Raw genomic sequence first — 22731 nt, 5'->3', positions numbered from 1 at the left:
AAGTATAACATTCTTTCAGAATTGAATAATAAAAATTATTTTCATTAAAGGAACATGCAAAACATAATACCTTGTTCGGATTCTTGAATTTGAAAATCAAATTTAAATGTCTGATATCTCGTAAACAAGCGCATGGACCCTTAATTTTTTCTGCTTTTTTAGTGTTTATTTAATGTATCATTAATGTATACAGTATTTTAAAATGCACTAGTGACCTTAGGTTTTTAAAGATAACAAAAAGGTAAACGGTCATGATACATAATCAAATTCATTTCTGAATAGTTTAATGAAAGAACTTCAGTTAACTGTATGTACAAATTTGAGCAGTGTATGAAAGTGATGAAAATTCTAAAAAGACTATCATTATCCCTTATGGGTCAGGAAATACAACCGTGCCAACACAAGGTGTACACGTTGAAAAGTAAACAAAGTCTTCGTATTGGTTGAGTTAAGAATTCGTTTTTTTTTTTAAATTGACAAAAAACAATTATCACAGTGGATGATTCACGTCTTCCATTGATGGACGAATAGAGCAACATGACACTAGCATTATCCAGAACATTGTCATTTTACATACGACGCCATTCAGGACAAATGTTAATGTTTAATTCGTGCATACAATATAATTCCTTTTTTTTTAAATTGAGGACTGTTTTCTTTGAAGCGTGTATGTGACATCATTGTTATGGTTTTGCGTTTACACATGTGACATTAACTACTGCAATATGTTGCTATTTTGTATCAAGTTTAACTCTGTTGTAACTGTGTTTATTTTTAGTAAAAAATTAAGAAGGGTGTGCTTCTTTGTTGATCTGAATATTTATATATGTTCCCCCTTCAAAAAACGTGTTCTTCTGAAAACTTAACAATATTCCAATCTTTACTAAAAAGTAATTCGACGAAACAAGGTTCTTTCAAGAGAGGCACAGGCGATAAAATTAACAAAACCCGTATGCTATTTTAGAACCGTCTTTGACTGGCGTATTGGTAAACTATAAACGTAACATTAAATAATAATTCATCTTGAAAATAAATAAAAATTTGAATCTTTCAGCTGTGACTATATGAATATTCTGCAAAACGAATCTGAACAAGAACCGAGTTAAAGAATTGAAAACAATGCCATGATATAAACACGTTACATGTTATGGCGGTTTTAGACGTCGGACACGTGTTTCTGTAAAAACCTTCATCACGGTGGGATACAATACTTTCTCGTTTGAATGGTTTTACACTAGTAAATCTATGGGGCCCTATACAGCTGGATGTTCGCTTAGAGCCGAGGTTCCCTGGTGAAGACCATATTTTGACCTTTAATTGTTTATTTTTCCAAATAGTGACTAAGAGTTGTCTCATTAGCAATTATACCAAATGTTCTTATATCTATAGACCACATAAACAGTTTGATCCGCTCAATATCTTGAGTTACAAATAGACATTGATAGTGAGAGTTAGTTGAAATAGAAAAAAAAGAAAGATTAATGAGAGGATGTTTCCCCATTAGGAACTCTTTTGTTTTATTCGCAAACTTCTATAAACTTCTAAGTGTATCCCACAACAATAATTAATTTACATGTACTGTATCTGCATCTGAATTTCAAAACCTGCTGACATCTGATGCATGTTTTATTTTTTTGAAATCGAGACATAGTAATTACGCTACTATTTGATTGACATATTTCAGCAACGTACAATTTTGTTGGTCATCACTAAACCTAGTGTCACTGCCCATTTATATAACAAAAGTTATATAACCACACCATAGTAATTGATAAATTAAATAGAATCAAAGGTACACCTTCGTGAATTTAATATTTCAATGCGTAAAAGACATGCTATATGTATAACATGCCAATTCTACGTATATATAAGCAACAATCCCAAAACAAATAACAAAAACATCATTTGATATACAACATTCATTAACATTTTTAAATTAAAGTCACTAATCAAAATCAAATAGTAATCATTTTATGTAAATGCATAGCCTCACTTGCATATACAAAAAGTGGGACGATATTTTTTTTTCAAATTAATAAAAAAAAATAGTAACATCTAACATATATTTAATATATTTAAATAAAAATGTTAAATCCTTTTCTTAAAAAAAATTTCAACCTGAGAAACATCCGATGACAATGGCGTGCTCTTAATCTAAGTTGTTGAAAATAAGTAGATTTCAGAAACTTTTATAATGCTAAGGACTATGTTGAAAACTAATAATCAGTGGAAAAAAGTAAAATAAAAAAAACCTGAACTCTGAGGAAAATTCAATACCGAAAGTCTCTAATCAAACGGCAAAATCTTAAACTCAAACACATCAAACGAATAGACAACAACTGTCATATTTCTGACTTGATACATGCATTTTTTTATGAAGAAATAAATTAAGTGAATGTATTTTCTTGATAATTTTTCGATTTTTTTTAAATATCTGTGTATCAGCATTGACATTCTCTCGATATATATTTTACAATGAAAAGTAAAATAACAAAAATACCGAACCGAATCATAACGGAGAGTTCGTAATCAAATGGCAAAATCAAAAGCTCAAGCACATTAAACGGATAACTGCTGTCATAATCCTGACCTGGTGCAGGCATTTCATATGTAGAAAATGCTGAATCAAACCTGGTTTTATAGATAGATAAACCTCTAACTTGTATGATAGTCACATACAATTCCAGATGTTGCTTATCCTGTCGACGCACATAATCTTGCTTTGGGGGGGGGGGGGGGGGGGGTTCATTCGATTCCTTGAGAATTTGTTTGCTACCTTGATGTGTATCTGGTCGAGCAATTAATGAGATATGAACATCGATAAACAACTGTTGTCTATCTAACGAAGAAGATTTTTAAAATGTTTAAAATTACAGTACGATTTATTATTGATTACACTTGAGCTGTGACTAACAATTGCTTTTTCATTTTTTACTCCATTCCAGTTAAAACACTGAGTTTTGCCAAAGAGTTTGAACACTTTTAACTAAGTTAACCTGGTTTTTCAAAGGACACAACTTTTGCAATAAGATACTCAACAAATATACTCTAAGATAAGCACTTTGTGCATGTTCTATCTTTGGTCTATTCATTAGCTGATTTTTTTTAATTTTTTTTAATTTTTTTTTTTTGCTATTATACAGATCAGGTCCTTTCTATTTTGTTTTTCTAAGTTTGTTCACTTGTTGCCTGTTGTAGCTTAAAAGTAAAAGTTGGAGGATCACAAACACGTTTAACTTAGCTTCATTTTTGTGTATCTTTCCAAAGCCAGGAGCCTCATTCAGCAGTATACCTGACTGACAATCGTTTGTTATTTCGTTAATTATTTTGTGATTCATTGGGACATTAGTTTTTTCTTTTGAATTGTTTTACATTATTATGACACGGCCTTTTATAGCCAATTATACTGTTTGGTTTTATCTCCTTGTTGAGGGCTTAATTGTTGGCTATAATTGCTTACATCAAATTTATTTGATTACAGGTGATATTAGTCTCATTGGAAAACATACCACACGTCCTTAGTTTATACAACAAGCATGTACTTTTAAGTCAGTCATTCATAAATTATTTTTAATATGGCTTTGGTGGAATATATCATCAATGCAGATACTTCAAAGATTAGACAAAACGTTTTCTCATTTTTGAAATCTGCAAAGTCGTCTGTCTAATTGTTTATTTAGATTGTAATTTGTAAGTTTACAAATCATCACTAGTGTTGCTACGACGTCATATAACCATGATGTGTTATTGAACTTTAACCAGCACTACATTTAAATAAAAATCGATAAGAAGTATGATATAAATTTATTATCAAAGTATCTGTTCGTGTTTTAAAACAAAGTATGTGAACATTGAAATGATATTTTGACGCAATGGTGCCAAAACATTTTTGTGTAAAAGTAATTTAAGAAATTCTAAAGCTAATTAATTGAAGAAACATTTTACTATCGTCCCTTTACATTATTTTTTCTTCCATATCCATATGAATAGTAGATCTGTTTGTTGATTTACTCATTAATTTCGTTTATATTGTCAAACTAAAAATTCCATACTTGAGGTTTTTTTCCCTAAAAAACATATTTCCACAATAATTTAAAATGAGCATATATATATTAATACATTGCATGAACGTTAATTACAAAATGTTGTAAAGTTTTCGGAAATGTACAAACAATATCCACGAGCTCCATTAAGGCGGGCTGCGTTTTCTTTATTCTGAAAATAAAGGAAGAATAATTACTGTATATGTTATATGGTTTGTATCGATATCAAATGTTATGTTAAGGTGGTACCTAACACTACAGGGAGATAACTCTGTAAAATCAGCTAAACGTTTTAATTACGTTGTGTTGTTAAGGGAATATTAAGCTTCTCAATGATCAAAATAAGTGTTTGTCAAACTGCTATATAACCAGTGTAATTTTTCTGATAAAACGGTTTGTTCAAATTTTTTGAAATTCTTATATTTTTGTAAAAGGGTCAAAGTAAATACATTGTCAAAATTTTAAGAAAATTAAACGAGCCAAATTAATTTTAGTTAAAGTGTTGGGTACCACCTTAATTCTTATTCTATACATTACGTCTCTCGCACTAAGATGTGCTCGAAAGTCATAGTATGGTAATAAGTGGTGTATCTCAATAGGCAAAATGCATCAAACGTTTCATATAAGCGAAAGAAATATAATTAATTATAGAATATATTTTACTGAAGTAGAACGCTCTCATACGTATTTGAAGGAATTTTCCATATTTAGGCACAAAACCAATTAAAAAGTAAAATCACAAAAATACTGAACTTAGAGGAAAATCAATTCGGAAAGTCCATAATCACATGGCAAAATCAAATAACAAAACGAATCAAAAACGAATGGACAAGAACTGTCATATTCCTGACTTGGTACAGGTTTTTTCAAATGTAGAAAATGGTGGATTAAACCTGGTTTTATTTTCACTTCTCACTTTGACGAGAGACTTATCAAATTCCGTTATATTTAACATTGATGCGTTAACTAAACAGACACAATAAATAAAATAGTCAAAATATGGGTACATCAGTCATCATCGTATAACAATTTTAAAAGGAACAATTTAACAGAACACAAAAAACATCTATCTACAAACACATTCATTGATTTGTGTGTCTGACGTCAGAAAATTTTAAAGTGGTGCTTTAGCAAGAAATAGTTGTTCATTTGTATTTGTTACTCAGGATAACCGTATGGTGCGAAAAGGGGGATCATGTTGAGAACTGTCAGTAAACAGATAGTCTGAAATATGAAAACGCTCTCTTTTTAAATCTTTTTTTTTTTTTTGTTTCAAAATGATTGTCTCAGTGAAATATATGTTTCTTTGCTTTAGTCATAAAACAATTAACCGTTCGTATAAAATTGAAGATTTATGTATCTTCCCTCTTATTGTCTAGAAAAAGCAAAATTAGACAAAAAAAAGTATTTCGTAATTCATGATAGTTAAAAGGTTTAGACAAATGAACATGTGAAAGTTATCCGTTGGGGATCGATTGTTGTCATGGTCAATACCGATATTTGTAAAGGTTTATCTTTGCTCAGTTCCTCATTCTATTCCTAATCGTTTCACAAGTGTATGTCACTTTGTGTCTTAATTATTTTGACGGAATTCGCAAATTAAATATTCTTGTCAAAACTTCGAGTAAATCTTTTCTTAATGACTGAAAGACGACAAATTATCGCTTTTCTTCTATGAAAATTTCTGGTGTTTTAACAAAAATAGCCTGGCCTTGTCAATGTCATTATGACGTCATAATTGAATAAGCATTTCATATAATTTTTAATATCATCATACATGATAAGAAATGCATTATAAGTTAATGTTTGCTCGAAGGTGTTTGTTTTATTAGTAAGTTGTCACTTTCTATTTGCTTTATGTTGAAAGATTGTCGTAAATTTTATATAATTTGATATAGTCCCAAGCATATGCCACATAAAGAATTTAGCGTCACCTTCCACTGTCCACTGTGAAAGCTGAGTATCTTAAAATATGCTTGACCAGTTATGCTCAAACTTCTTCTCTATTCTTTTCTAATAGTTATGTTTAATCAGAACGTTGTCAAGTATATGAAATTGTTGCTGTTATTAATATTTCTGTATTTGGTTCATTTCTCTGATTGTTTGGCAATTTTTGAAAACAATGGGTAATGTCTGGTACTTTTATAGTTGCCTTCACGGTATAGGGTTTTCTCATTGTTGAAGGCTGTACAGTGTTATAAAGTTGTTAAAATTCAAGTCATTTAGACTCTATTATATAGTTTACTCATAGGCAATCATACGAAATTTAACCAGAGAAACTTTAACTCTCTCATCCACCCTGCATTCGTAATGTTGTTCATCTGACGTCATATCCGTTTTCCTCAGGAAGTTGGATTTAACATGTACAATTTGATATTACTATGTAATCTTATGATGTATATTAAGCAGGAGAGTGTAACACTATGCATTTTGTCCATTCTTTCAATTTGATGTATTGTAAAAAAAATAATTGCAAGTTGAATTAAAATGACTACTAACATATATTTTAAAATTATAGCGTAGTATTAGGCAATGCTGGTTCGTATAAAAACTCATTAAGGATATTAACAGTACCATTTTCATTTCCTTTTCTTGAAAAGGGCATTATTCTCTGGAAATACATTTCGTTTTTCTTTAAGGTCTTTTAATAAATTTTCCAATTTTGATATAAACTCGCTGTCGTCTTCTCTTGTAAGCGGCTGTCTGTTATACAATATTCGACTAATAAGTTGGGAATCGTCTGAAAAGAAACAATTTACAGTTAATAATATGATAGTTGCGATTTGTTTAAGAGTTATATAACACAAGCAAATTGTATATATTAAGTATGTACTTACGTGAAGTTTCAGAACTTGTGTAATATTTTCAGACTCCATGTTTTTTTCCCTTGTATACAGGGTTAAATATTCAGCCCCATATTATCACATAAATCTCCATTTGGTCTTTAAAAAAGTCATTTACAAAAATTCAAGCAATTCAAGATTTCCTTTTTTTTTTTTTTTTTATTTGAGATCGAAATAATACCAATGCAAAGTTTGGTCATAGTCAACCTTATAATTCTGTACGCCAGACGCGCGATTCGTTTACAAACGCCTCATCAGTGACGATTGAATTAAACCAGTTAAAAAGCCAAATTAAGTACAAACACATCTGTAATTTTAAGTGACAATAAAGAATGTAAACCAAATGTCTAATTAAAAACATTTTTAAAAATATATCATACATATGATGCTTTATGGATGATCCTATGAATTATTCATAATGCTATATAATTTCAATTGTGTAGTCATGCTTCCGAATATACTGTTTTATTTTGCATGGACATATTTAACAAGTATATGAAGTTAGTACAACGCTGAAAACTAATAAGTATTATTTAGACAAAAAGCGCGTCTGGTGTATCAACTTATAAGCCCGATACCTTTTTTTTATTTGATAGATGCTGTAGTGCTTTTTTGTAAATGAATGTTTGTTCTGAGACTGTAACACAGTGATGACTGCTGTACCCATATTCTGACTATTCTATTTATTATGTCTGTTTTGTTCACGCATCGTAAATATTACGGAATTTGATGCGACTGTCATACAAGTGAGATGTTTAGTGCTATAAAACCAGGTTCAATCCTCCATTTTCTATATAGGAAACTACCTATACCTATTAAGGAATATGAAAGTTGTTATCCTTTCGTTTGAGTAGTTTGAACTTTTGATTTTGCCATTTGATACGGGACTTTCCGTTTATGAATTTTCCTCGGAGTTCAGTATTTTTGTGATGTTACTTTTTTAAGTGGTCGTATTTATACAGCGATCGTTTGCGAAGACAACTACCTTCACTTGCTTACTTGTAAATGACAGTATTTGAAACTTTTGTTTCTTGGATGTTCATGTTTCTTGGTGATAAGAATCACAAAAGCTTCAAACTGTGCGATTTTCGATGGTATGAAAAGGAATGCATACTATTCAATTTCTTAAAAGAATAAGCGTGTTTAGTATATAGTAATTAATGTAATTTTGTAATTTGTTATATCAAAGTTAATGAAGAGGATAGTTAAATCATTTAGATAGTTTGATCGACTTTGAAATTCCAAATTCTTTAACAAGTGACCAACTAAATTATTAATTTTATTGCATCCTGCTTTTGAGTATAATAATGAGTTACTCAAATATGTATTCGTTAAAAGTAAAAGCCCCTTTGAAAAACTGATATTAAGGAGGGGGGCAAAAGATAGTATGAGTAGTTGTGCATTCAATTAAATGGACGGTAAAGATAAAAGAAAGATGCCCTAAGTTGACATTTGTCGTCAATTTTTCGGTTGATATGTACTCCTTCTTTGTGTTTATTTATAAATGTTTTTTGTGTGACGGTATCTCAAATACTCGTCTGTTATCCGTTCATTTGGTCTATATGAGCTTTTGATTTTGCCATTTGATTATGGAGGTTAATGTTTGAATTTTCCTCGAAATTCGGTATTTTTGTTATTTTACCTTTCATCTATAAACTTAATACCTTGTTCATGTGTATAATGCTTATTCATAATCATTAACAATTCACTTAAGGTTTTAAATTTTTAGACGATCGTCAGTTCTGAAATTTTTTCCTGTATTTAGGCGCTTATGTTTACTTTATATATATTTATGTAGGTGCTTGAAATTTTAGAAATTACATTAAAAATACATTTTTAGGTTCAATATTTTTGTTGTGATACTTTGACTGAGAAATCCTTATTTTGAAAAGAAGTCTTTGATGTAAGAAAAATGTTAGATTATTGAAAGTATTAGAGTGTTAATGCAAGATTTGTATTAATCAATGAGCTAATAGTTATCAAAAGTACCAGGCTTATAAATTGATACACCACACTCGCGTTTTCTAAATATAAGACTTATCCTTGACGCTCAGATCGTAATAGTTAGAAAGCTAAACAAGTATAAAGTTGAAGAGCATTGAGGATCCCCAAAACAAAGTTGTGCCAAATACCGCTCCGGTAATCTGGAATAAAAAAAATCCTTAGAATTTTGAATAATATATACTTTTGCACACAGTTAATTTTGTAATGATGACTATATAATTAATATTCATGTTAACACCGAAATGCTCACTACTGGGCTGGTGAACCAAGATCTTAAAATAACTAAACATATTGATAGATTTATCAATATCATGGCATGAGATATTTGAATAAATAAGTTTCATGTTGTGGAAATTATTTCATTTTTAATTGTTTAAATGATCAATGGCATATAATATGAATACGATTGTAAAACTTTTACTGCCTGCAATGCCAACTGATGAGCGTAACGGGTATGAAATTTAATTTAACATAGTTTTAATGGATGGCAACTGTACTTTTAGCTCTTAAACAACATAACTCACTTTTACAATAATTTCCGAATTGAAATTTGCTTAATCGACTGTAGTAATGATACTTAAGTTGCTTTTATGCATCAATGAATTTACTCATTTTAGACTGTAAGTGTAAATATTTCAGACATGATTAAACGAGGAGAAAGTGTTATTAATCTGTTTATTCCAATACAAGCGACTAGGGTTAATCTAATGTGTTATATTTTCATAACTGATCATTGATAAATTTGATTTAATGTATGTGTACATGAGAAAATATCAAATAGTGTTCAAAGGAATAGAAACAGCGGTTATATTGCTGTTTTTCAGCCTTAAATTCTTTCTAAAAGCTTTAAATTCATTTAAAAAGCTTGAATAGCAATTGGGGTACTGAATCATTAAATGATGTTTCAATAATATAAAAAAAAATGCATATCGTCGACATCTATCCCACTAAAGGAAGAGACCGCGCAACTCCTCTGAAACCATACAAAGCCGGAAATATTTGGGATATGCCGTATAAATGTTGTGTTTTGTACTTCCTAGATTTATCTTTGAAACGATCTTTTTTCCATAGAAACGCCTTTTTTCTTAAAAAAATATATCCAAATCGAAGACGATTATCGATCCGTGTCTTATACGCTTTCTTACATGTTCAGTCAAACTACTGTCCGTGAAATTTAAAAACATTTTGTTTCAACTCTTGCACAATGCTTTCGCGATTTCGCGAGCATTTCTAGTAAGCGTAACATAAGCAAGTTTTTTTCATAGATATCATGCTAAGTACTAACAGTAGATGCTGAATTGTATCAAATTATTCACAGATTTTTAACATGAACCTGTTTATATTTAGAACGTGTTTTTTCTTATTCATTTAAATTTTTGTAAACATAGTAGTCATGGTTGATTTTACATATTCAAATTCCGTCCTCATAAAGTAGCCATTTCATAATCGGAATGAATATAAACAATCGTATCCCTAAGTGAAAATAACGCAACTTTATGCTGGAAAACAAAATGTCACAACTATTTGGTGATATTGACAGATTTACCATGATGCTTTAAAACTGAAACGGCGAATCATTCTACACAGTCTTATTGTCCTTTTTAGCAATGTCTGCACAAATAAAAACGTCCAATTATTCTACGCAGTCTTAGTGTACTATTTAGAAATGTTAGCACTATTCAAAACGTCCAAGCAGTAATTTTCTCATGATTCAGCACTGGTTATTACTTTTCATTTACTTTTTATTTGTCAATTGAACATTGCCCTTATAAGTTTGACGAGATAGACGGGCAATGCTTTAATTCTATAGAAACTTGAAATATTTTTTCGCGCACAATGATTTATTTGTGTGTATTTAAAAACCAATATATAAAACAATCAGTTTGAAGAATAATAACTTTTACTCTTTTTTTATTTTTCACATGATTAAAAATTCTCTACCATAACAGGGAGTGCTGAGTTTTGTAGTAATTTTTAATTTCATGTTTATTATGTAACACTTTGAATTGACATCATAGGATTATTATTGAAGTGAAATGGTTGAATATTATCATCAGGACATATATTTATTTTATTCGATCTTATGAAATTTTGTTACCGCTTTTAAAAACCGTAAATACTAGAATTCCGTATCTAATCAAAAGAGTAAACAAAAATTGCCTCTAATGTTAAACATTTTACTAGATATAAACCAAACATTTAATTTAAGAATTTAACACTGATAGTGTGTTCTTAATTCGTAATTTGAAAATTCCTTCTGATTTTGATTACACTGAGGATTAGAAATGACTGTCATACAAGTTAGAGGTTTAGCTAGCTATAACACCAGGTTTAAAACACCATTTCATATATCAAATAGTCACGAATAGGACAGTTGCTATCCATTTCGTTTCATGTGTTTGAGCTTTTTATTTTGCCATTTGCTTAGGTATTTTCCGTTTTGAATTTTCATCGGTATTTTTGTTATAATACTTCTATGTAAAAGCGAGAAGAATTGTGCCGACTTGTTTAGTAAAATACAATATTTGTGATAAATTATTTGTCACAACAGTTACATCAAAGCAATGCGTTTCAAACTTAGCAAATTTAGGTAAATTGAAATAGTTATCAAACTCGATTGATATTTCTCCTTTTTGTTTGAATTGATTATATATTTTATTGTATTTCCTTATTTTCTTTAGATGATGATTACCAGATATTGGATTCGTTTTATAGCCTGTTGAAGATTTGTTGAGCAATATATTTCTATTGACCATGATAGTCCCGTGTTTATATATAGATTACTATTTTCACCTCATAAACAGCGTGTTAAACACATTAATGTGTATAAATATGTGAAGCTAGATGATAAACTTTCAATTTGTAAACAGCTAAACGAAAAAAAACACAAGGTCTTCAGTAACGTACAAATTTATATATCAAGCCAAAATCATTTCAGTCTAGAATGACCTCATACGATATTTGGTGAAGTGAAATGGTTAGATATTGTTGGCGGATATATATATTTTTTTAGTCCGATCTTATGAAATTTGTTTCTCCTTTTTAAACCTCAATTACTAACATTTCGTATCGAATCAAAAGTGTAAACAAACATTGCTGGGTTTTTTTTAAACATTTACAAAGTTATAATATGTATATTAAACATATATTTACTTCTTATTTGACTTTTTGTGGTTAAAATTTTTAGAGACTGTCAAATACCTTCATGGTATGGGCTTTACTCATTGTTGAAGTCCGTACGGTGACATATTTGTCATTTGGTCTAATGTGGAGAGTTTATATCAAGGGAGAAAAACAAATATAAAACTAATATTAAATTTAATAACACAGTAGGACTCTTACTTTTGAACAAGATAATACAATAAAACAAAAAGAAAATACAAATATAAGTTGCTAACCTTAAAAAAAAGAAATGCAACACGAGAACCTGCATTATTGTTGCTAAGTGTGAAACTATTTCTCGCTTTGTTTTAAAAAAAATTGTGCAAAGTCACTACAAAATATTTTACCAAAAAAAAGGGGTTTTCTTGTTTTGTCATCCCTAAATGAAAAGTTGTGAAATTAATAAAACCACACTGGTTTGAATGGTGTTATTATTTTATATTTCCCGTTTTATAAATTACTGTTTCAGTGATATTGAATGTCAAAGCTCTCTATAATAACAGTTTTTTTCGTTATTGCGTTCCTTTAAATTTTTATAATATGAAATATCCATGAGTATTTTTCACGGACAGATTTAACAGAACTGATCAACTGCTTTCAGCAACTTCTGAATACCCAATATATATGCGGTATTTTATAATTCGTCAGTAATACCGCGATGACCTGTGAGCAATACGGAGATGTGATATGATTGCCACTGAGCCAATTATCAGCAAAGAAACAATGGACGAGGATGTTGTCAAAGATAGGTCATCCAACGGCCATCGACAAAACGCAAGACCGAATAGTAAGCTCTAAATGCCCAGGTATGATGAAAGCTATGTCAGTTCAAAGAGAAAGGACGACTTGATTTAGGCTAAAAATAATAAATGAACAAAACAATGACAGACATTACTTAAAAGACAAGCAACCGGACATAGGCGTGCTCATGAAGACTGTGGTGTCTTTAAAATATAAACTTTGTGATGTATAAATATTAACAATAATGTAACATCACAGCATAATAAAAACTATAAAAAAAAACCAATTGGAAATGGCTCGACTCATCTGATTGGTACGAAGCACATAACAAAAATTAAAACAAACAACACATAGAACCGATGTAAGAGAAATCACAGTTTCTGAAATCAAAGCCAATTTCGTATTATAACATTTTTATCGTAAAATATGAATTATGTTTAGGCCAAAGGGTAATATTGCGTGAAAAGTTTGATTTAAAACCAGAATATATTTCGTTTCAATTAACAAATAGTGAATATGGAAAAACCTTATATTTGTCATGATTTTAAATTTATTCTCCATAACAACATTGTTTAAATATTACATGAATAACTTTTGAAAAGACGCATAAAGACTGACGATTTTTCGGTTTGATCATACCTGGCGGCAATGATATTGTCTAATTTACGAAATATGGGATCGTAACTCTTTATCTACTAAAATATATATTTGAATCTTTCTTTAATAAATTCAAACTGGATAGAAGTAATATTTTGTTTGATTGAGTGTATTGCATTCATTCTTCCATGGTCTCAAGAGAAATTTGTATAAAAATCTAAAACATAAAAAATAATTGTGAAAAACACAATAAAAAAGTAAGAAATCACTTAAATCTGTATGCTTAATTGTATTAAGTTGTAATTTTTTTTTGGCACATGTAACATTGGCAAAAAAAGCAATCGTTATAGTTGCATATTTTCAAGGGTTAAAAAGTTGTGTAAATGCTCAAAAACGAATTATTCAACATATTTTGTCATTCATTATATAAGCCATATAAACCTTAAAATATTTAATACCAAATGAAAAGCTTTTTGGGGATGAAATTGGCCGGTTTTTATGTTACTGTTCCCTCGGGAAATAAATTTTTGATGAGGACTCGTCCTTGGACGTATTTCTTTAATCTAATTGTTTTTTAATTAGATCATGAACTCATAAAACCCTGTTGCTGTTAACTATTGTAAAAGTATACATTTAAGCAACGGATTGTATATTATGTCTTCTGTCTATATACATTCAATATCAGGATATAAACAAATCATTTGAATCCCCAGTGTGCAATAGCTGTTCGGTCTTCGTTATTTATACTGTAAGTGTTTAATTGTATATACTAATTTAATTTCTATTAACTCATTAGAAGTCTTGTTTAGACTTTAGAACACTTAGAGCTGCACTTGGTATAGTCACTAGTTTAGTGAAAGACCGCCCTTTTCAATTCTTTTAAACTTCGTACTTTATCTACCTTTAAATTATTTTAATGTGAATATCACTTCTGGTCTTATGTAAATCAAACGCGCATCTGATGTACAAAAATATAAGCAAGCCTCATGTCTTTGGTGAGGTTTTTCTCTCAGAACGGCTTTCTAGTTTTATAAATGTAATGAGTTCTACCTCATTCGCATGTATTGTATATCTCCGTTTATCACAATGTACAGATAACAACTTCTGGAATATTCGTTAGTTTACAAATGTGCATATACTTCATACGTATGTGGTTTCACTTACGGATGAAAAAAATTATACGATAAAGACGCTTCACATGATGACGGCGAATGCAAGATAGAAGTTTTACCTATTAGATTCAGTCAATATGACAAAGCAAAATTACATTGAATTTAAGTAGTTCGTAAATTCTATTTTCATATTGATAGAATGGTTATTGCTGCCAAATTCATGGTATTTCCGGTTTTTTAAACTTTGTTTTAAAAAGTCTGCCATTTTTCTAAATATGTGATTTTATTTTCGTGAAAACAATTTCTTTGATTATATAAGACTAACGCGGCGTTTTTATCATTGTTAAATCTATTGTAATATTTCTGTTTCAGAAGAGGTTTTTGTATTAAGCCTTAAATTGCGATTGAAAAATATAATTACTGTTCTTAAACATTTTCATTGCATTTGAAATCTTTGTTTTCGAAGGTTTTTGATAGTTTCATTCTGAAATAATAAAAAAAAACTAATAAAACTTTTTGCAGCTATATTCTAAATGTATTTTCAAAATATAAGTTACATATTTACCTCTTTTTCCGTACCAATTTGCTTCTGTCATGCATATAAGGCATTTTAACACAAAACAAACGGTTAGCAACATTATTCCTTTCATTTTTTTGTATTAATTAGAAAGCCTAAAACTGTGGAACTATTTTCTAGAGTGGATGTTTAAATGCTTGTACAAAGACCTTATAGAGGCGTACAAAATGATCACGTGGATGCAAAGGCGGATAGTTTTGTCAATACAAAAAATCAATTAGAAATTTGTCTTCCTGTCAAACAATAATTCCACTAATCAGATTGCCGATCATAATTAAATCACTCTGGCTTTGTTCCTAATAATACTTAATCTTAATACTAAAATCCATTTCTGATGTCGTAAAAAAATATACCTGTATCGACATTACCGTAAACAGGCGGAATAAATTAAATATGTTTCCGATTTGTGTTTTTGTTATGAAATGTAAACCAAATCGGTTAATTACTTCAGAGAGATAATCAAATTAGGAATACAATTTAATGTCATGTCTTCATCTCGTTGCGATCCAGAAAATGCAGAAAAAAATAATTATCTAACTATTTTTTTAAAGTCTGTTTTATATCATTGCTTTTAAAATTTACAAAAGATATGCTTTGCCTCTTTTTCATATTTTTTTGTCAATCAGAATTGAACTTCATACACATTTCTATGTGAAAAAATATGTTTGTCCTTAAAAAGTGGGCAATTTCTTTTCAATAAAACTCAATAATGGTAAATAAAGCAAGTCGTTGCTGTTCAGTGTGCGCTTTGTTTTAAATTTTAGGATTTGTTGAGGTAGGGTGTTTTGTTTTGCTTCAACTCTAAATTCATACCTTGAAAGAAGTATATACATTTGGGATCTATCACTAAAACAAATATTGGCTGCTAATGAAATTCTCTATCAATAGCTTAAATAATCAATTTGAATACATCAATACAGTATATTTAACTAACGTTTCATTTTGTTACTGCAAAGCGTAATCGTTTAAATAAACACTTGAACAGACAATTACCTTCTTTTAAAAGACATTCAGCTTGCTTCAGATTGTAATGCATGAAACACTACTACTAAATTGTCTGTACTATTTTTGAATTACTGTTTTTTTTAAATTTAAGGGAAGAGAATCATTTAAAAACAAAAATAAGACGATTTAAACAATAACAATGATAACATGGCAGAAAGAAAAAGACAAACAGATAACAATGTGGAGCAGGATAACCTTACCCCTGCGGAGTCTCTGAGATAATCCCCACGTTTTGGCGGGGTTCATATTGTTCAATCTTTAGTTTTTTATGTTGGTCTTTTTTTTACTATGGCTTTGTCAGTTTATTTTGATTTATGTTTGAACTCCCTTTTGGTATCTTTGTCTCTCTTTTTCTTTTTCTATTGAAAAAAAACACAAAAAGCATACTTGTATTACTTACATATATCTTCAGGTCCATCACTGCCGAAAATGGCTGAACTCGCAATAAATATTGAAGAGTAAATACCCCCGATAGGATGAAACTTAAAACGTCGAAACAAAGTGTTCAATTGAAATGACAAGGAAATTGATATTTACACTTTGATAGTATATTATCATTGTCATAAAGCTGCAGTTTTGACTATCAATAAAACAAGGTTTAGCCCACAATGTTTTCTTGAAAGGTCCTGAACCAAGTCAGTAATATGGCAGTTGTTATAATATAGTGTCTATGTATGTTGACGTTTGTTTTTGTTGCGCTTCAGTGTTGCTGTTGTTTCTTTGTTTTCGTCTGGTATGTGTTGTTGTTGATGTGTTTCCATCGGTTCTTGTGTGTAACTGGATTTGTTTTTCTGTCAATCGATGTATGACTTTTGAACACCGGTATACTATTCTCGCCTTTAATTATTAACCATATTCTATTACTAAAAAATAGCAAAATACGTCTGTACATGGAGCAATACCGTTTAGTATAGTTCATTAAGAAACTGATGAAGGACAGGTGAAAGTAATCATCTTAAATATTCTATTGACTTTTCAGCGATCTACACAAAGAAAATTGTCATATGAGGAGATGACAGAGGAGTATCCTCGGTATCCAGATATCTATGATATAAACCAAGACCCACATTTATTAATATCAGATAACATGGTTGTCGTAAGTAGATAATAATATGTTTTCCTAATCACGTACGCGCATGTCAGCAATATGACTTTGCTTTAAATTATGAAAACCTTTGCTTAAGGTAGTACCCAACACCTTCACTAAAATTAATTTGGCTCGTTTAATTTTCATACAATTTTGGCAAAGTATTTACTTTGACCCTTTGACAAAAATATATAAATTTCAAAATATTTAAACCAACCAATTTATCAGAAAAATTACACTGGTTATATAGCAGCTTGACAAACACTTATTTTGATCATTGAGAATTGAGAAGCTTAATATTCCCTTAACAAAGCAACATAATTAAAACATTTAGCTGTTTTTACAGAGTTATCTCCCTGTAGTGTTAGGTACCACCTTAAGTCGCCTATGAATTGAAAAACAACTTTTGCTCCTTGTTTAAATACTGTACTTTGGCCTATAATGGCTTTGGATGGAGAATTGTGTGATTTGCACTCATACCACATCTTCTTATATCAATTATTATAAATAATAACAGCATTTTGAAGGTCTTAAAATTGTAATACACGTGGTTATAACTATGTAGGGACTTATATATGCGCAGTATACATTGTATATTTGTTTGTATACTAGAGAAATTAAATGGATATAAGAAGATGTGGTATGAGTTCATTTGCTCTCCTTTGAATAAAAATTAAAGGGACAACTTAAAAAAGAATCTATAATTACAGGGTAAATTACAGGAAATGCTTCATATTTTTTTCATTTATGAATACTAATATTATCTTTTATAAATGTTTTGTTTTCTCTTCTATAAATATTGCGAGATTCAATTAAACAAGAAAGGGCCATGTGGTGTATATGAAGTTGATTGCTGATAGAGTTTCTTTAACACAGATATGATTTGTATTTTATAGGACTTAACACCCTATATCAACCCATGTCCATATACTGTTTATCCCAATACACCAGTACCTCAAGTCTTCAATCTGTTCAGAAGTATGGGATTACGTCATCTACCAGTTGTCAGTCATGCTGGACAGGTATGGTTTTATGTATTTAAACATTTATAAGATTGTAAGTTTTTTTCACATAAGAATGTACTTGTATTACTTCCTCATTCCTGTTCATCTTACTAGTATTAAAAATTTTATTTTCTCTTTTGCTTTGAATAAACAAGGTTACACATATTCTTGTACCTATTTACGGCTGACAAATAATTTACCTTTAAAATTAATTAATTATTCAAGGATTTACGGTAATGCAGTTTCTTCTGTAAAAGGTTGAACTCTTATTTAGGATATAAATTTTGCTATGTTTATGACTATAATAGCTACTGTGTCAGTATCAAATCATATGTCTAGAAAATGCAAGCTCTGGAATGTCCTATCAACTCGGAGATTTTAAGTCCATGTGCAGGTACTGCTTGAATATTGATATGTACAGATACAAATTTCTCGATTGGGAAGCTAAAAATCCCTCTCGTCGTATTTTTTTGTTCTCAAACTAAGTTCATCGTCAAAGCTGATACAATATTCCAGAGTTTGCGTCTCCTATCAGATTTACTATTTGAAAGGCTGCTGCTTAAAAGGAAAGTACTGTTCCTATTTATTAGTTTAAACATATTTTATGGTTCAAAATAACAAATGAATCAGACACAAATTTTACAACTTGGTAAAGTATTCTCTATTTCCTAGTTGTTTATTTCGATTCATACCTTAGACGGTTTTACAGACGGCATCATTTTATTGATTTTAATTATATACTTGTGTCATAGATTACATGGGATCTGTCTAAATTGTCGTTCTTTTTTCTCGACTGTGACATTAATTCAACTTATTTTTGTTTGATGTATGATTTAAAACTAAAATATTTTCTTCCTTTTTATAATGTGTTTTACCATGTACTTAGAAACATTTAATATAAATATTGGTTTATACAACACAATAAGAAATTTGGTTATGCCGATTCACTCCAGTTTAAATCAGTATCGTAACACTGTCATTTTATTTAATGCGAGGAATATTCACCAAAGACAGCAGGCATATAGTTAAGAATGCCAGACGTGTTTAGTTGAAATAACTATTATTATCAGTGACGCTATATTTATTTTGTCAACTCAAAAATTCTAAGTGAGAAAAAAATATGAATTTCAAGATAGTCTAAAATGTCGTCAAACCACAAAACTGCCTTTCTTTGTCGACGGTGATAAACATGCTGTTGAAATAGAAAACTAACTTTTAGGTTGCGGTAGGTAAGTCTGTTTTCAAACTAGAAAACTACCTTTCTTGGTATGCAGTTATAATTATGATGTCAAACCACAAAACTGCCTGTGTTGGTAGGCGGTGATAAATATCAAGTATTTTTCAGGGGAAGCTTTTTCTTTTTGTTATGTCATTGTTTTCCGTACAGTTATAATTAAATCTACTTCTTAATTATCTAATTGTCCGATGGTCTACAGGTTATTTTTCAAATGTTATAGGTCAAATTTCTGTTATGTCGCTTCATGTATTGTACCAAAAAATTAAACAACATATTAATTATCAAAACAGGTATTTTTTTTCCATTTTACATTTCCTGCTTTTGGCTAAATATATATTTACTCTTGTCAAATTTCAATTTCACAGAAATATAATAGTTATCTACTATTAATCTGGTTAAAAATGTGTAATTAATATTCAATACCAAATTACAGAATAAATTACGTTTTCCAACAGATTTAGAATAGCAACATTTGGTTTTTTTTTAATGCTTCTTTGTTTTAATTGAATTGTACTTTAGGAGACAACATTACTGGATGTTGGTTTTGATAATTTGAGACTCTTTTGACGGAGTTTCAGCTGATCTGCAATTTGATGTGTTTAAGCTTTTGATTTTGCCATTTGATTACGAACTTTCCTCTAAGTTTGTTATTTTTTTCGAAAAATAGTTTGCGATTAATGAATTAATATAAGTACTGCCTGTGAACTTACAAAGGCAATACTTAATTCTTAAATAATATAAAAATATGTTAGTGATAGGCTTACAATTTCATATTATTAATTGAAGAATTGGTGGAATGAAATTTGTATTTTTTATTTAAGAATTGAATGCATATTTTTGTAACTTCATTGGGGTGTAAAAACGTTGACCGAAGTACATTTTGTATGAAGCGCGGAAGCGCTTTATACTAAAAATGTGCGCACGGTCAATGCTTTTACAACCCTATGAAGTTACAAAAAGAAGCATTCAATACTTATAATTACATTTTTTAGCAATGATCATGAAAACACGAATTTTATTATTGTTTTATTTAATTCACCTGTGCACTTTATTGTGGGTCCACGTGTTATCATGAATGAACAGTTTTATTGAGCAATGCAATTGCTTACGGAATAACACGTGATGAGCAGTTAGCCAATCAGAATAAAGTATCATAATGAAACATACATCTAATGTAATTATTCAAAATTAGCATACTAAATAGTGTAACATTCGAAATATAAGTAAACTATTTGAAATTTGAAATACTCTGAAAAAACATTCAAACAAAAGCCGGACAATCTTTTCATCTTAATTATATTTATAAGTGTAAAGGAATCGCAATTATTTACTAACTTAATAATATTTCATGGTAATCGTTGGAAATATTTTAAGTCCTTTTATTGTTAAGATATGTTCCGCAAAAGTAGATTATTGTTTTAAAATCGCATAAAATTAATGTCAAACAAACTTAATTATTAACACAACACGTTCGAAAGATGCAAAATTAATGTAGAGTCAGTTTCTGTTTCATGTGAAAATGATTGTTCAATTCTTTGAAAGGAAAATGGAATTAGGTGTATACATGTGTTGTTTTATTTTTTATCAAACAAAATGAAACTGATTGTTGAATGTTTTTTTGTGTTTTTTTTTTTTTTTTTTTTTGCTTTTCTACTTTTTGTGACTAATCATAAAAATATAGAGGTGGGTGACTTCAAAATCAATATCACATTATTATTTTTTATCTAATAAATGGTAATTTTTTCTAGAAATAATACACCGACGAACATCATCGAAGATGTTGATACACATTGTAAATGGAAATCTTAAGTAATCCTTTATTAAAACAGTCTATACTTAATGATAAAACAATTATTTTTGACAGCGTTGTTTTATATGATTTATTGAGAAATGATTCTCGTCAGCTATTTTTCTGAAGTCAGTAATTGACACCTTAACCTGACATGAAGGGGGAGAGCCTGGCAACTGGATCGAATACAAAATCTGTTTTTACTTTGCAAACTTTGTAAGTGTTCAGATTCTGCTGCACAAATTTTATCAGTAATTACTAGAATTAAAAAACGTATTTGCTTATATTTCAATAGCAAAATTTAATCTTCTTTCTTAATGTTTGTCAATAACCGCATAGTGCGTAAGATATGGTAATACTTGTATTCTTCCTCCGTTCATTACACATTTCATATTGAATACAATTTGCAAGAGATATTCGATACTTAATATTATTGTTTATTACCATATAAACATTAACATACTCTACAAGGACAACAGTTACCCTATTGTAGAATGTAAAAAAAAAACACATAGTGATCATATCATCATGTATAGTTAACAATAGTTAACGGCCATTTAGATTAACGAACTTCATTAACAGAAGTGCCTTACACAAAAACTGTTCTAAAAGGGCCATGAAAAATATTTGTTAATTTTTGTGTCATTTGGTCTCTGGGAGAGAGTTATCTCATTGGCAATCATACCACATCTGCTTTATATGAGGGAGAACCACTAAAATCGCCCTTTCACAAGTTTTAAATGTCACCACCTTGAATGAGTCAACTGATACGATGTGTGTGTGAGTGTGTGTCTGTCACAACTCACTAGCGACATTTTTTTTTTTTGCGGTTTTAGATGTTAAGAAACCAGAAATGTGGCCTGGTCTTCATTTTTACTGATTGTGTTCTTTTCGCAATTGTGACACTTTGACTCAGTCATGGCCCAGGGGTTGGGGCCCTCCCCCTCTCTCCTTCTTTCGTTGGGAAACGTTTGTATGATTATATAGGGAATCACTGAAGCATAAACGTAGCAGGATCCCGCAGGTTTATAGCAGTTAGTGGGCCCACTTATAAACATTTTGGATCCACCACTATAAGTATGGTTTTTGGTCGTTACTTTTATTGGTATCATAGGCGATAAATGAGATTTGAGCATCGTTAAATAACTTTAACCTGAATTGATGAAAACATTTCAACCATATTTAGTTTCCGTCATTCATTCATTCATAAAACCGTTCAAGGTCATCTTTGCCTATAGGTGTTTTAGAACATACTCACCCCTTTTCGTCCAATGAAAAGTCAGTTTTCCCCCTCTAATTTTCATAGTACATGGTTTTCCATGCACTATGAAATGCTATACATGACTGACTTTTCATTGTCAGTTAATTATGAAAGTGAACTCTTAATAACTGCACTAAACAAGTGTACAATCCCCTTGGGCATTTTCCATGTGGAAAAAGCCTAGTGATTAAAGAAAAAGAGCAAAGATTAAAACAAAACATTTAGAATTTTGCAAATTTTCATACATTTTCTTATGGTACACATATAGA

General features: G+C 30.0%; 1 protein-coding gene and 1 long non-coding RNA gene across 2 annotated transcripts in view; one reads left to right on the top strand and one right to left on the bottom strand.

Moving 5' to 3' along the window:
* Positions 1-22731, top strand: part of LOC143057900 (H(+)/Cl(-) exchange transporter 6-like) — a 65703-nt gene that overhangs the window by 39656 nt on the left and 3316 nt on the right. Inside the window, exons 22-23 of the mRNA XM_076231361.1 lie at positions 17064-17180; positions 18068-18193. Coding sequence (XP_076087476.1) covers positions 17064-17180; positions 18068-18193 — 243 coding nt within the window. The remainder of the gene's footprint in view (positions 1-17063; positions 17181-18067; positions 18194-22731) is intronic.
* On the bottom strand, positions 3788-15225 carry LOC143057901 (uncharacterized). Its single transcript, XR_012972852.1, has 3 exons — positions 15068-15225; positions 6618-6783; positions 3788-4215 (listed from the first exon to the last, which is right to left on the bottom strand). It is a non-coding gene; the product is annotated as an uncharacterized LOC143057901 (long non-coding RNA).

The sequence above is a fragment of the Mytilus galloprovincialis genome, chromosome 13 (assembly GCF_965363235.1).
Source record: "Mytilus galloprovincialis chromosome 13, xbMytGall1.hap1.1, whole genome shotgun sequence".
NCBI classification, from domain to species: Eukaryota; Metazoa; Mollusca; class Bivalvia; order Mytilida; family Mytilidae; genus Mytilus; species Mytilus galloprovincialis.
The sequence above is the reverse complement of the archived record's forward strand: the minus strand, read 5'-3'. Positions and strand labels throughout refer to the sequence as shown.